Source organism: Triticum aestivum, chromosome 3D (genome assembly GCF_018294505.1).
Source record: "Triticum aestivum cultivar Chinese Spring chromosome 3D, IWGSC CS RefSeq v2.1, whole genome shotgun sequence".
NCBI classification, from domain to species: domain Eukaryota; kingdom Viridiplantae; phylum Streptophyta; class Magnoliopsida; order Poales; family Poaceae; genus Triticum; species Triticum aestivum.
The window spans coordinates 438640721-438655497 of NC_057802.1; the positions used below are offsets into that span (position 1 = coordinate 438640721).

Consider the following 14777-nt stretch of genomic DNA (forward strand, 5'->3'; position numbering starts at 1 on the left):
CGCCGCCCGCACCTGTGGCCCGCCCCGCCGCCCGCTGCGTGTGGCTGTGCCCCGTGCGCCCTCCACCGCTCCGCCCAGCCCCGGTGTTGCCCCGCCGTGGCCTCGCCGGTGCCGTCTCCGGCGCCCGGCGCCCCTCCGTGCCCGCTGGCCCTCGCCCGGGTTCTTGGTATTTGATCCGAGTCTGGCCATTGGCCTATACGACTAACCAACTACGCGGGAACAGTTATGGGCACTCAACATGGTGGTATTAGCCGAAGCCTTCTTGACGTCAGCGACTGAGCGGCGCGCGCCGGGTTGGACCGCGTAACGCAACTTCCTTTGAAATAGAGGTTGCTAGGTCTGCTCTCCGGCCGCGTACGCAACGTGCAGGTGTGCAATGGGCAATGGGCCAAGACCCCTGCGCGCATAGGATTTAGACCGGCGTGCTGACCTCTCTGTTGTGCCTAGGTGGGGCTGCGACGTGTTGATCTTCCGAGGCCGGGCATGACCCAGGAAAGTGTGTCCGGCCAAATGGGATCAAGCGTGTTGGGTTATGTGGTGCACCCCTGCAGGGAAGTTTATCTATTCGAATAGCCGTGATCTTCGGTAACAGGACGACCCGGAGTTGTACCTTGACCTTATGACAACTAGAACCAGATACTTAATTAAACACACCCTGCCAAGTGCCAGATACAACCCGGTGATCGCTCTCTCACATGTCGACGAGGAGAGGATCGCCGGGTAGGATTATGCTATACGATGCTACTTGGTGAACTTACCATCTACTCTCTTCTACATGCTGCAAGATGGAGGCTGCCAGAAGCGTAGTCTTCGACAGGACTAGCTATCCCCCTCTTATTCTGGCATTTTGCAGTTCAGTCCACCGATATGACCCCTTTACACATATACCCATGCATATGTAGTGTAGATCCTTGCTTGCGAGTACTTTGGATGAGTACTCACGGTTGCTTTTCTCCCTCTTTTCCCCCTTTCCCTTCTACCTGGTTGTCGCAACCAGATGCTGGAGCCCAGGAGGCAGACGCCACCGTCGATGACGAGTCCTACTACACCGGAGGTGCCTACTACTACGTGCAGGCCACTGACGACAGTCAGGAGTAGTTTAGGAGGATCCCAGGCAGGAGGCATGCGCCTCTTTCGATCTGTATCCCAGTTTGTGCTAGCCATCTTATGGCAACTTGTTTACTTATGTCTGTACTCAGATATTGTTGCTTCTGCTGACTCGTCTATGATCGAGCACTTGTATTCGAGCCCTCGAGGCCCCTGGCTTGTATTATGATGCTTGTATGACTTATTTATGTTTTAGAGTTGTGTTGTGATATCTTCCCGTGAGTCCCTGATCTTGATCGTACACGTTTGCGTGCATGATTAGTGTACGATTGAATCGGGGGCGTCACAAATTCCACCGAAGGAATCGTCAAAGCGATGCTCGAGGAGGTGGTGGTAGCGGATACAAGTTCGCTGTTGGGAAAAACAGCACGGTCGCCCGAGGGCAATGTTGACGTTGATCCCCCGAGCTCCATGGATGATTCCTCCATGATCTTGATAGAGATCGGAGTTGATGTTGATGAAGGCCCTCATCCAAACATGATGATTGGAGGTAGGGCACAATCCTCGGTCAAGCCAAGGTGACCAGTCGAGGCGGCGACGAAGACACCGACGTCACAGTTGATCTGCAGGCGGGCCATTGATCCTGTTGCCGACCACACAGCGGAACTCTCAATGAAAGCATCATTGTCGGTGTCAAAATCGGCAGATCTCGGGTAGGGGGTCCCAAGCTGCGTGTCTTAGGATCGATGGTAACATGGACACGAGATTTTACCCAGCTTCGGGCTCTCTCAAAGAGATAATAACCTACATGCTGCTTTTGATTGTATTCGATGTGTATGAGTACAGAGTTGATCTACCTCGAGATCATATGTTGTTGTCTAAACCCTAGAGGTATGATGAGTAATGTCATGATGCTCTATCGACTAGCCTGGCCTCGGCTTATGTAATGTACCAGAGGCCTAGGATAACAAGAGTCCTAGTCGAATACGCCGCTGGAGAGGAGTCCTTGTCTTGATCACCAGGTCTTGTGAAATCTTCCTCGTGTATACATCGGCTGTCCGAACTGGCCCATGAGCAAACGGCCATGGGGGTCCTCGGTCCAATCCAACTGATCGGGAGACGACGTGGTGAGTACCCCCTAGTCCAGGACACCGTCACGCTCCTCGACCTAGCCGCCGCCATCGCCGCTTCCTCCCTTCGCCGCCGCCACCCGCTGTCGCCGCCGCCGGTCCCTCCGATCGCCGCCACCGCTGTCGGTCGCCGCCGCACTCCCACCTGCACCGCTGCCACCCGCCGCCGCCGCGGCTTCCTCCTAGCCGCCGACGCGCCCCTCAGCTTCCGCACCCCTCTCCCACCCGCGCCGCACCTCCCTCCCCAACCCGCGCCAAACCCTAACCCTAGCCACCCCACCCGCGCCGCACCTTCCCACTCCCTTCTCGTTGCGCCATGAGTTCCTCCTCCTCCACCGTCTCCAACCCCTTCGTTGGTCCCGATGTCACCCTCGTCCGTGATCTCAACATCCATGAGCGTGTTCCGGTGGTGCTTGATCAATCCACCGCGTCCTACTCCGCTTGGAAACAGTACTTCTCCTTGGTGTTTCGCAAGAACCTGCTCCACGGCCACGTCGACGGTACCGTGGACTCGAGCCTCATGATTCACGACGAGGAGTGGATGATCCTCGACGCCACCATCATCCGCTGGTTCTACCTCACCATCTCAAGGACCTCTTCCACACGGTGGTGGACGATAACGACAACGCCTACGCCGTCTATTCTAGTCTTCTACACAGACTTTGTATAATACTCCATCTTTTCCGGGTTCATTAGGCATGCGTGTATCTACCTAGATTGATAACTTAACCAACATAATACAAGTTGTATATCCCATAATTCATACCATTAAAATATGTACCATTTCAAGTTTTAATGATATAATTTTTTATGATATATAACTTGTATTATGTTGATCAAATTGTCAACATGATACGTGCGGGCCTAATAAACCGGAAATGAGGTAGTACTTTTTGTCCATGGCAAAGTTTCAACTAACATTAAATCATATTTCAGTGAAAAGGTGAACTTTCTATTGATTAACCACATTCAAACAACATCGTCATGATTCTCTTGATTCTTTAATTTGGATTATCATGCTGCAATCAAGTTGGATTCTTCAAGCTGCAATCGAGCTGCCGTCTTCAACTGTTGTGTGGCACGTCTTCTACATCTGACATGCGCTTTTCGGGCTTTGGACATCGATCTTGGTAGCTCGATCATAGCCCTAATAGAATGTAGTATACAATGGTGACGGGGAGTGAGATAAATATCCCAAGAATTACCCTGAAAAGAACAAAAACCAGATAGATACATTTGATCAGATGGTCATTCACAGAAACAAGGCAACAATATCTGTAGCAAAATCTGGTAAAGAAACGCACCCTGTGCTCATGATGTCTGCATGGACCTTGTATTCTTCAGCGTACACAAATGAAGTCACAGCTAGGGGTAGTGCCGCCTGTATGAACATGCATGTCAAAAATAGTGGTTAAAAAATTATATCTCAAAATTTGTATAATGAACAACATATATAACTACACAGCTTCAGCTTTGGTCTAAACCCTGAAGGGATTTTTTTGGGGGAAGGTTTGATTAGAATTTAGCTCCGGCACCGCTTACTATAGTTTGTTCAACTAGCGGTAAAAAGTTTCTAAAATTGTGGGTTTCGTTCAACTTTCTGGGTCAGCATTTGTTGTACTCCTACTCTTTTTTTTTTTTTTTGAGAATATCATTTGTTGTACTCCTACTGGCACCTCGGAGATGACCTCCTCAATTTTTGACTTGTACTACTACTGGACACAAACGTGTGCGGTCATCTTTCACCACGCACTTTCCGTTACTACTGGAGCATGCAACCGTATGGCAGCTAGGGTGTAGGCAAGAAACGTAGAAATAAATGTCGTCACACATCTCAAGAAATAAATGAAAGAATTAATCAGCCGTGCGTGCGGTTTACCTGTACAACAGCAATGTGCAGCAGGGTGCCGTGCATGCCGATGGCGAGCGACGCGAGCAGCATCACCACCGGGCCTACCAGGAACTTGAGCACCATCGACACCGACGCGATCGCGTAGCCGCACGGGACGAACCGCGACTGCCGCGCTATGAACGTCCCCGACGCGAACATGCTGAGCCCCACCGCCGTCGTCTGGATGGTGAACAGTGAGTCGTCGATTATTTTTGGCATCTTGATTCCGCACCTGCAAAACACCAGTAGATCGACGTGAATTCATTAGGAAAGATATACAGCAGGAATACAGTTTGTAATACGAGGTAATATGAGCTGTGAAGTGTGAATGAAAGGGACGTACTTGAATGCGATCAGGGCCCAGATGAGGCCAAGGAAGCTGGCATAGGTATTCGGAATCTTGAGAACCTTCTTCCCTGCCATCAACGCGATGTGCGTCACCGACGGCGCCGTCGACTTCGCCGGCGGCGGCGGCGACGCTTCCTCCGCATCGGTACTCATCTCCCTGGCCACCGTCGTAGTTGTGTTGTCTGCCAGGTCTTTTTGTACCGTAGACGCCGGGGCAACCTCCGTGATCTCGATGTTTACGGTTACTTCGTGGGCCCGCTTAGCCGCAACGATGGCCTCGTCGTTGGGAGCGATTTTCTCAGCGGACGGCGCCGCCCCGGGCGACCCAGGGCTAATCTTGGCGGTGCCATCCATGGCCGTCGCGGCGCGCCGGGCCGCCATGTACTCGTAGATGAAGATGACGACGTTGTACCAGACGCAGAACTGCATGACGACGATCTGCTTCATGAGGTCCTTGGACATGGCGCCGTACATGCCGCCGAGGAGCGGCACGCCCATGATGATGGTGTTGGGCAGCGACGCCACGGAGAAGGCGGTCACCACCCACTGCAGCGGAGAGGCCGCCGCAGCCGAAGCCGAAGCCTTGCCGCCTCCGATTGAGGGACGGCGGCGGCGCGAACGGGACTCCCAGGCGGCCCACGCGACGAGGCCGAGCAGCATGACGGCCTTCTGCAGCGTGTCGGCGGCGACGAGGCGGCCGTTCATGGCGTAGGGGTTGTTGGTGGAGACCATGTTGAAGATGAGCACGGGCACGGCGTAGATGGCGACGAAGTGGTTGATCCCCGCGCACTGCTCCTCGGAGAAGGCCTTGAGCCACCGCACGGACGCGTACCCGAGCACCGCCGCCGTGTACAGCGGCGCCATCGCCTCCACGACATGGTACACGGCCAGCCACGTGATCATGGCGCCCTAGAAAGTAGCACACCCTATATATGATCCAACTTTCGACCGATCAGGGACGACCACGCCTCTCTATAAATCGACGGCGTGGATTCGGTTTCGTACAGCTAGCTGTGCGCTAAGCTTCCTCTTGTGGTACTAGAAGTGTCTTGGTGTAAGGGTTTGGGTTTTTGGCTGGGACGCTCGTGTGTATATATAGTGGCTCGTCCCGGGTTGACGCGGATCGAACTGGCGACGTAACTCTCTCTTTTTTTGGAACACTGGTGACGGAACTCGGGGTGGGTCAAGTCGATGGTTTCGTCCATGGTTTTGGATCATGGAAAAGCAGGTTCGTTCGTTCGTTGAGGAGAGAAACCAGAAAGGTGGTACGCGCGAGCGATGTGTGGTGTGTGCGCGCGGCGCACTATGTACGGCTGCACGCCGCCGCCAGTGGGACTTGTTAATGGAAACCTGAGGCATCGTGAGTTGTCATCATGCATGCTCTGGGAATAGCAGTGTGCGATACGCTTTCCCTGTGTCCAGCCAGGTGATTTAAACCGGATTCTGTCTTTGCATGAGCTACAGGTCATGTGATTAGTAGTACTACGAGTGGTAGTTGTCAGAGCCTAAAAAGTCAACAAGGGGGCAACAAGAAGAACTCGAATTCCTTTTGGTCACTCTCTCCGGCCGTGTTTTCACAAATGTTCATCAGGCTAGGGGACGCCATCTAATCTAACCGATCCAAGGAACATGCATTGCTGTATTTTCGGGTCACATGGGAGAAGGAATCGCAAAAACTGGCCGAACTCCATGGGCGGTTTTCCTCCTCGATGTGGCGCAGGTCCGCATAATTTTGCAGGGCGACTGCATTAGGCACGACGACGAGGACGCGTAATTTCATGTACGACTCCGTGTCTACTGTCCAGCTCTAGCGGTCAAGTTTGTATCGCGCCTGCCATGCTCTACTTCCATCGTACGTACTTACACGATGTTGGAGGAGTACGTACGTACGTCTCTTGATTGCAACGGCACCAAACCATGCATGCAAACGTGCGGTGCCATGTTTGTTTGACAAACCACACGATGTTTGACCTTCTCATCTATTTCTTTCGGAAAAAAAAGGCTTTTCTCATGCGTGCTGGAAAGCTAATGAGTTGTTTCCCGTTCTGCCTGTCGTTTTACATTTTATTACACACATAAACGAAAAACGTGAGTGAATGATAAGATGGTAAAAGATCATTCGACACGCAGGCGTCGAGCCGTTTCGAGGAGAGCTCCTGCATACCGGGTGTTGTGATGCTCATCACAGAATGCAGGATTAACAGCCGTGAGAGCCTTCATAATCTTGTATGTATGTAGTATGTATATACGCAGGAGAATACAGTTTTTTTTTCTTCTAACTCAGGTTCAGTTAACATGGTCATAACAAAAAAGGGCACAATAATTTGATAATGCGCCTGTCATCTATAAAAGCCATCTATTTACAAACATGGGAAGTGCGCACTTTGCTAGCTAATGAATCGAGGCTACCATTGGTTGACATATATAGTAAACATGCAAAGTAGTCACTACGACGAACATGCTGCTACGACGAACATGCTGCATACTACTAAGTGGGAATCGACGTGTTTGCAGCAGAAACTTATATCCGCCCTCTTGTTCTGCAAGTGCGCTACATACCGCTAATAGCTGCCGGCCGCCGTTTCTCCGAGGAAACTAACGGTTTCTCTTCCCCAAATAATTCAAGGAAGAGAATGGGTCGGCCACTCGTGCGCATACGACGAGCTGATGCAGCGCATCTAGTTTGCCCTCGGAACCAGACGCCGAGAAATCACCTTGATCGATCGTGAGTAGCCCACTTTGACATGACCAGATAAAATCACCCGGTGATAAATTCAGAGTCAGTATTACTCTTTCAACTCTCCATTTGGAGCACTCCACGTTGAATAGTTTGTCAGTGCCTTAGAATCAACCTGAAACCGAGAGTTTTCATGCAGTTTGGGGCAAACTGCATGAAAACTCTCGATTTCAGGTTAATTGCTCCCGCAAAACCACGTTGAATAGGTTGCCAGTACCATAGAATAGGCTAACGGGCCATGCTAATTACATAGGCTATTGTTTCGAAGGATTTTCTGCATTTTCTTATGATTTCTACAGTGCTTCCTCCCTTCCGGTTTAAAGGGCACAATTTTAAAATTTCCTCAACCAAGATAGATGATGAGTACTCCCTCCTTCCGGTTTAAAAGGCACAAATCTAAAATTTCTTCAACCAAGGTAGATTTTTTTTTCCTTTTTTTAGAAAAAAAGGAGGATGACCCCCGACCTCTGCAACAGGGCGATGCATGCAGTCATTTTATTAATTATTCATCAAGACCTTACAAAGTAATACATCAATAAGTCTGAAGGCACCATCTTGGCAACATCTGTCGCTACCCTATCCACTTAATGAAGGGGTGCAGATTGTCGGGGCTGCATAACCAGACCTCACACCAAAGCACAACATCTAAAGCCGGAAGCCCCAACGAAGTAGAATTGTCGGGTCTGGGTCACACACCCGGTCCGACACACTCTCAGCATGCACCGCATGCGCATGCTGCAGAGGTCGTCGCGACCGTTTTCCACCGATCCATCTTCAAAGCAGGTACTAGCGCATCGACCTTGTCAGGTCTGCCGTTCAACCAAGGTAGATGATGAGTACTCCCTCCCTTCCGCTTTATAGTGCTCAATTCAAAAATCTCACCAATCAAGGTAAATACTGAGTGATGGGATATTTTTTGTAGTTTGCAGAAGTACTTAATTAATGGGCTCGTTTTCTCAAGAAAATGTGTTAGCAATGTATTAATTGCAATGCATGCATACGTGACAAATAAATGACCAAAAAATTACATGCATAGGTGAGTCTTCTCTTAATCCTTGTGACAAATAAATGACCAAAAAAAATTCCATGCATAGGTGAGTCTTCTCTTAATCCTTGTATGCGATGGTTTAATGCACCTTGAAATCTAAACATGTGAATGAGAGTAATAAAACTGAGACTTACGAAATGTGAAAACAATTTTTTTTTAAGATAAGCCCTATAAACCGGAAGGGAGTGAGTAGTTGAATAAATTGTGTAGTTCATAAATGTATTAATTTTTCTCAAAATATTATGTTTACTGATGCACTAATTACAACCCATGCATACGTGACCTCACAATAACCGGAAACTTTTACATGTATTGGGGATTTTCTTTTAGACTACCCACAATGGGAGTAACATAGATAGTAACATCACACATATCTAGATAAAATAGATGATGTGGCAAGCAATAAATGAAGAAATGAAGAAAAGTGGTAACGTAGCTAGTTACTAGTAGTATGAGTAACATCACACATATCAAGGCAAAATGAGTCTATAGCCTAATAAATGAAGTGTTGCATGTTACCACACATATGTTACTCCCCACTATAGAGGTAGTAACATAGACTAGTAACATGTGCATGTTACTAGTCTATGTTACTACCCATTGTGGCCAGTCTTAGTCCTTTCAGGATAGTCATAGTGGAGAGTAACATAGACTAGTAACATGTTGTGGTGGGTAGTGTCATAAGTGTGGTAACATAGATGTATTTATTTATTACATTTTAGACTCATCTTGCATGGGGAAGCATTATGTGATGGTAACTTATTAGTCCCTCCGTCCGTAACTCTATTTACCTCTCACCTCATTAACTACTTGACACATCACCAATTTTTTTCTTATGTGGCATCTATGTTACTACTTACATTGCTCCCACTATGCCTCATGCATTGGTTTACTGTGCAACAAAACTTGAACACTTGACGGGAAGCAATAAAAATGGGACTAACAAATAAAAATAAAAATTGGGACCGTATCATCAACCTGCTCGACGAAGCGATGCCCCTCCTCCCCCAGTTGGGGGGGCACCACAAGACCCTCATCGTGCACCGCCGCACCCACAAGGATCTGGTCCTCCTTTCCCTCCTTCAACAATTTGGCATGGGGCTTGTCATTCTCTTCTCCTCCATATCATCTTCCACGTCTACCACGATGACCAACATGCTAGCATGAGTATGCGGAGCAATGGGTGGGGAGCAGTCTCGCAATGGTGGTTTTGGCCACATGGCGGTGGTGAGAGAGTGTCGACTGTGAATTGGGTGACGATGCAAAAAGGAGCGCCGACGACGATTTAAGGCTCGATCCCGACCCGACTCGGGTAAAATGGGGGCGGAGGCAGGGGGCTAAGTAGGGGTTAGGGGCGGTGCCAACACGACCTTATAGCGCCGGGGAAGTCAAATGGGCAAGGCGGTTGTGGTTGTGCCATTTTTTACAGCAAGAGGAGCATCTACTTTTTTTTTGGAGGGGTAAGAGGAGCATCTACTTGTTTGAGGAGAATGAACGAGCATCAAATTTTGGCCTAGATTCCGCTAGCGCCCCAATGAGATTTTTTTTTTGTGCCTGACCCATAAGCTTTCTTCCATCACATAGTTTGTGTGAAAACAAAATGCCGAGGATCGGGATGGCATTTTTGTCTTTAAAGCATCTCCAATACTACCTCCGTTTTTATGTACTCTGCCATAACAAATCTATATGATGTGAAAGAACAATCAATAATAAATCTAATGGTATTGATTTGCTATTGTATATGTTCATACTTTTGTTTATAAATTTTGTCAAAGTTTACAAAGCTTGCCTTTGACCAAAACTAGTGTGGACTAAATAAAAACAAAGGAAGTATAATGCAGACACGCTTATAGATGCCACATTGGAAAGCATCTGCAAGAGCTATATGTCGCTTATACTGATTCCTATTAGGAATCATCTTCAACACAACAGCTATTAGGCCAGCCCAACACTGTAGCTGACCACGAGTTTTTCCCTCTGGATTTTTGTCAGTTTTCCACTGTTGTAGCATCCATTTTCTTTGGTTTTTTTATTTTTACCTTTTCCTTTTTCTTTGGTTTTATTTGTTTCTTTCTAAGCTTTTCACAGATTTTCTTTCTCTTTCATTTTCATTTTTCCTTTTTTTTCCTTTTCCTGCAACATACATCTATTTTTTCATACACATTGTATATTTTCTTATATATGTGGGACATTTTATATATTTTTTACATTTTCAGATATATTGTTAACATTTCCTAATTTAAATGTTTTGATGTGTACTTTTTCCATACAGAATGTACAGGTTTTGTATACATCTAAAACATTTTCTAAACAATGTGAACATTACTATACATTCGATAAATATGTTTTTAAAAATTTCACAACTTTTTGTTTCAAAACACACGAAGATTTTTTAAAATGTAACATGCATTTTTTGAATGGTATGGAATATTTTTTTTCAATTACATGAATATTTTTGTACATTCCATAACAATTTTTAAGAGGCAACTAGATTTTGTTGAAACACGTGAATATTATTATAATGCCAGGGATTGACTATTTGTGGTGAGGAATAGGTATTCTTCACCCCCCCACCCCGACCTAATTCATGATGAGCCCGCCAACTTCCTGGCGAGATGCCTACGGTTAAAAACAACCGACATGTAAAGATCCAAATTCGAATTGGTTCCATTTTTTTATCCACTCTATCTATTTCGTGTTCCAGATACTAGAAGGAAACTCTCAAGTACGGTTCTAAGGGAAGGAACTTCCTATTCCGACCCCCCCCCTCCTCCTCTACTTTAACATCTGTAACACCCACGATGCGGCTATATCTCCCACGTGTCGAGGCACGACTTAGAGGCATAACCGCATTGTGGTTTTGTCGCAAGAAGGGTCATCTTCACACAATCCCATGTAATGAACAAGAATGGGATAAAGAGTTGGCTTACAATCGCCACATCACATAATACATAAATTAAACATACATCAATCAGAGTACACACATAGGTCCGACTACGGAACCAAAAGAAAAGAAGACAACCCAACTGCTAGATCCCCGATCGTCCCAACTGGGCTCCACTACTGATCAACATGAAAAGAAACAACACAACGAACAAGATCTTCATCGAGCTCCCACTTGAGCTCGGTTGCGTCACCTGCACTGGTATCATCGGCACCTGCAACTGTTTTGGAAGTATCTGTGAGTCACGAGGGCTCAGCAATCTCCCACCCGCGAGATCAAGACTATTTAAGCTTATAGGAAAGATGAGGTAATGAGGTGGAGCTGCAGCAAGCACTAAGCATATATGGTGGCTAACATACGCAAAGGAGAGCGAGAAGAGAAGCAACGGAACGGTCGTGAACTAGCAATGATCAAGAAGTGATCCTGAACTCCTACTTACGTCAAACATAACCCAGAAACCGTGTTCACTTCCCGGACTCCGCCGAGAAGAGACCATCACGGCTACACACGCGGTTGATGTATTTTAATTAAGTCAAGTGTCAAGTTCTCTACAACCGGACGTTAACAAATTCCCATCTGCCACATAACCATGGGCACGGCTTCCGAAAGATAATACCCTGCAGGGGTGTCCCAACTTAGCCCATCATAAGCTCTCACGGTCAACGAAGGATATTCCTTCTCCCAGGAAGACCCGATCAGTCTCGGAATCCCGGTTACAAGACATTTCGACAATGGTAAAACAAGACCAGCAAAGCCGCCCGGATGTGCCGACAAATCCCGATAGGAGCTGCACATATCTCGTTCTCAGGGCACACCGGATGAGCAAGACGTCGGGTTGGCATAGACCCTGGTTGCCCAGGGGGCGCCGGACATCGCTCGGTTTGGACCAGCACTCGAAAGAGAACTGGCCCGGGGGGTAAATAAAGATGACCCTTGAGTCTGCAGAACCCAAGGGAAAAAGGCTTAGGTAGGCGAATGGTAAAGCCAAGGTTGGGCCTTGCTGGAGGAGTTTTATTCAAGGCGAACAGTCAAGGGGGTCCCATAAATCACCCAACCACGTAAGGAACGCAAAATCAAGGAACATAACACCGGTATGACGGAAACTAGGGCGGCAAGAGTGGAACAAAACACCAGGCATAAGGCCGAGCCTTCCATCCTTTACCAAGTATATAGATGCATTAATTAAGATAAGAGATATTGTGATATCCCAACATATCCATGTTCCAACATGGAACAAACTTCATCTTCACCTACAACTAGCAACGCTATAAGAGGGGTTGAGCAAAAGCGGTAACATAGCCAAACAATGGTTTGCTAGGAAAGGTGGGTTAGAGGCTTGACATGGCAATATGGGAGGCATGATATAGCAAGTGGTAGGTAGCGCGGCATAGAAATAGAGCGAACAACTAGCAAGCAAAGATAGAAGTGATTTCGAGGGTATGGTCATCTTGCCTGAGATCCCGCAAGGAAGAAGAACGAGTCCATGAAGAAGACAAGCGGACGTAGACGAACGAATCCTCACAACTCCGGAACGAAACCGAAGCTAACGAGAGAAGCAACCCGGAAAGAAACAAACAACATAGTAAACAACCACCACATAAGCATGGCATGATGCAAAAACAAGTATGATGCATGTCCGGTTTAAATATGCATGGCATGGCAAAGTGCACAAACAATACTACAAATTAAGTGGAGCGCAATATGCAACGAGTTGCATATTGACGAAACACCACAACAATTATTTAGTTCTCTCTCGTTTATGTACCCAACAATGTTAAATGTTGATTAACATGGCAAGAGGTGAAGCATATGAAGACTACCTAGCTAGGCAAGTTTAAATGAGGCCGGAACAACAAATAACAATTCCGAAAAATCCTCATATGCATATTTTAGATGTGGTACTGTTCTGCCATAAACACCATTTTAATGTTGTTAAACAGCAAAATAAAGTGCACCAAGTTAAACTAGGCATTTTTCTACCCCATTTGCATATAAAGTTTATTAAAAATCCGAGCTACGGTTATTTAGTTATGGAATAAATCATTTTAACATGCATTTTAGCAAATTTAACCAAACAGCATGTTTAAGCATTTTAAACATGGATGAGAGTGGCATATTGTTAAAGAACATGAAAATATGAACAAAATGCATATATGACATGTTTCATTTGGATGCATGGATCTTTAGTTATTAACAAACCAAAATAATGGCATTTTCTGTAAATAAGAATGCATTGGATAATTCTAAAATACAGCCTGGAAAAAATATGCACGGGCCCGAAGCATTACGGTGCAGCGGCCCAGATGAGGATTCGGCCCAAGCAGCTGTGGGTGTGTGCAAAAGAAATAAAAGAACAGAGCAAAAAGAGGGGCGCCTGGGATTTGAACCCAGGACCTCCTAGATGTGAGAACGAGGGGGGAACCACTGGGCTAGCTTAGTGCTCATGATAAGATCGGCAGAAGATAATGGATATGCGCATCGCGACCAGGACAAAACCAGAAGCGTGAGCACGGGGACTCGCCGGCGACGGGAGCCAGCAGCAACCCCTGCTGTGGTTGCAGAGGACCGGCGGGGGTGCGAAAACGTGCCAGGGTGCGTGTGGTGGAGCAACGACGCGAGGGTGTGGGCGCTTGTACGAGGCCAAGCCTGACTGGCCGTGGTTTCCAGTTGGAAGGATGACACCGTGTGCGGGTGTGCGGCGAGCAGCGGTTAGGCAGGGGCTGGACAAGCCCCTGAGGTTGTGCAAACGCATGCGTGTCTAGGTGGAGCAGCTGCGGGAGCGTGGGTCGCAGGCTGCGTGTGTGAGTGGATGTGTGGGTGCTGTGCAGAAGAGACAAGGCACGAGCTTGAACTCGTTCCCCTGGTCGGCCATGGCGGATGGCCTCGGGTTGCGCGGATCGACGGACATGCGGACAACGAGGCCAGAGAGAGAGATGGGGAGGAGCGGAGCTTCACCGTGGGGGTGTTGCTGGAGTCGATCGGGGTCGGGGACGAGCGGAAGCGACGAGGGAAGGTGCTGCCCGTGAAGCAGGGGAGGAAGAGGACGACGAGGAGGTAGCCGGACTTGGCGATCCTTGGGCGCGGCTCGTCGTCAGAATGGGTCCGGGGCAGTGTTATCGAGCGAGAAGACGACGGAGGGGAGGCCACGGCGGAGGGATAGGCCGGCGGCGAGGTCGTGCCCGAGCCGGCCATGGCTCCTAGAGGCGGGGAAGCAGGTGCGTGGGTGCCCCTTACCTGTGGCGGCGGCGCGGAGGGGAAAAGAGGGAGGAGGAGGAACCCTAGGGCGAGGGCTGCTGGTTTTATAGGAGGGCGAGGCGAGCTGGCTCGGCCACGGTGGCCATGGCGAGCGTGTAAAGCAGAGGAGGAGAGGTAGGAGAAAGGTGGTGAAAGCTACAGTCTCCCCCGCTGACGGATGGGTCCAGCGTTGCCACGTGGGACGAGTGGAAGAGAGGGTTGGCTGGGTTTTTGGGTGAGAAAAAGGATATGGGGGATAAGTGGGCTGCTGCTGGGCCGCCTTCTACTGCGCCGGCCTGCTGGAAGCTGGGCCGCTGCTCTCTCTTCCTTTTCCATTGCCTCAGGCAGAAAATAAACAGAAAAGCACAGGGATAAAAGAGGGGTGTATGAGAGATATA

General features: G+C 48.3%; 1 protein-coding gene across 1 annotated transcript; it reads right to left on the reverse strand.

The window, feature by feature from the left end:
* Positions 1-3005: 3005 nt before the first annotated feature.
* On the reverse strand, positions 3006-5463 carry LOC123074884 (probable auxin efflux carrier component 9). The gene is made up of 4 exons (XM_044497618.1): positions 4412-5463; positions 4057-4300; positions 3482-3558; positions 3006-3383 (listed from the first exon to the last, which is right to left on the reverse strand). Exons 1-4 carry the CDS (start codon positions 5317-5319, stop codon positions 3317-3319), a joined length of 1296 nt encoding a protein of 431 aa, XP_044353553.1. The 5' UTR covers positions 5320-5463; the 3' UTR covers positions 3006-3316.
* Positions 5464-14777: the final 9314 nt, after the last annotated feature.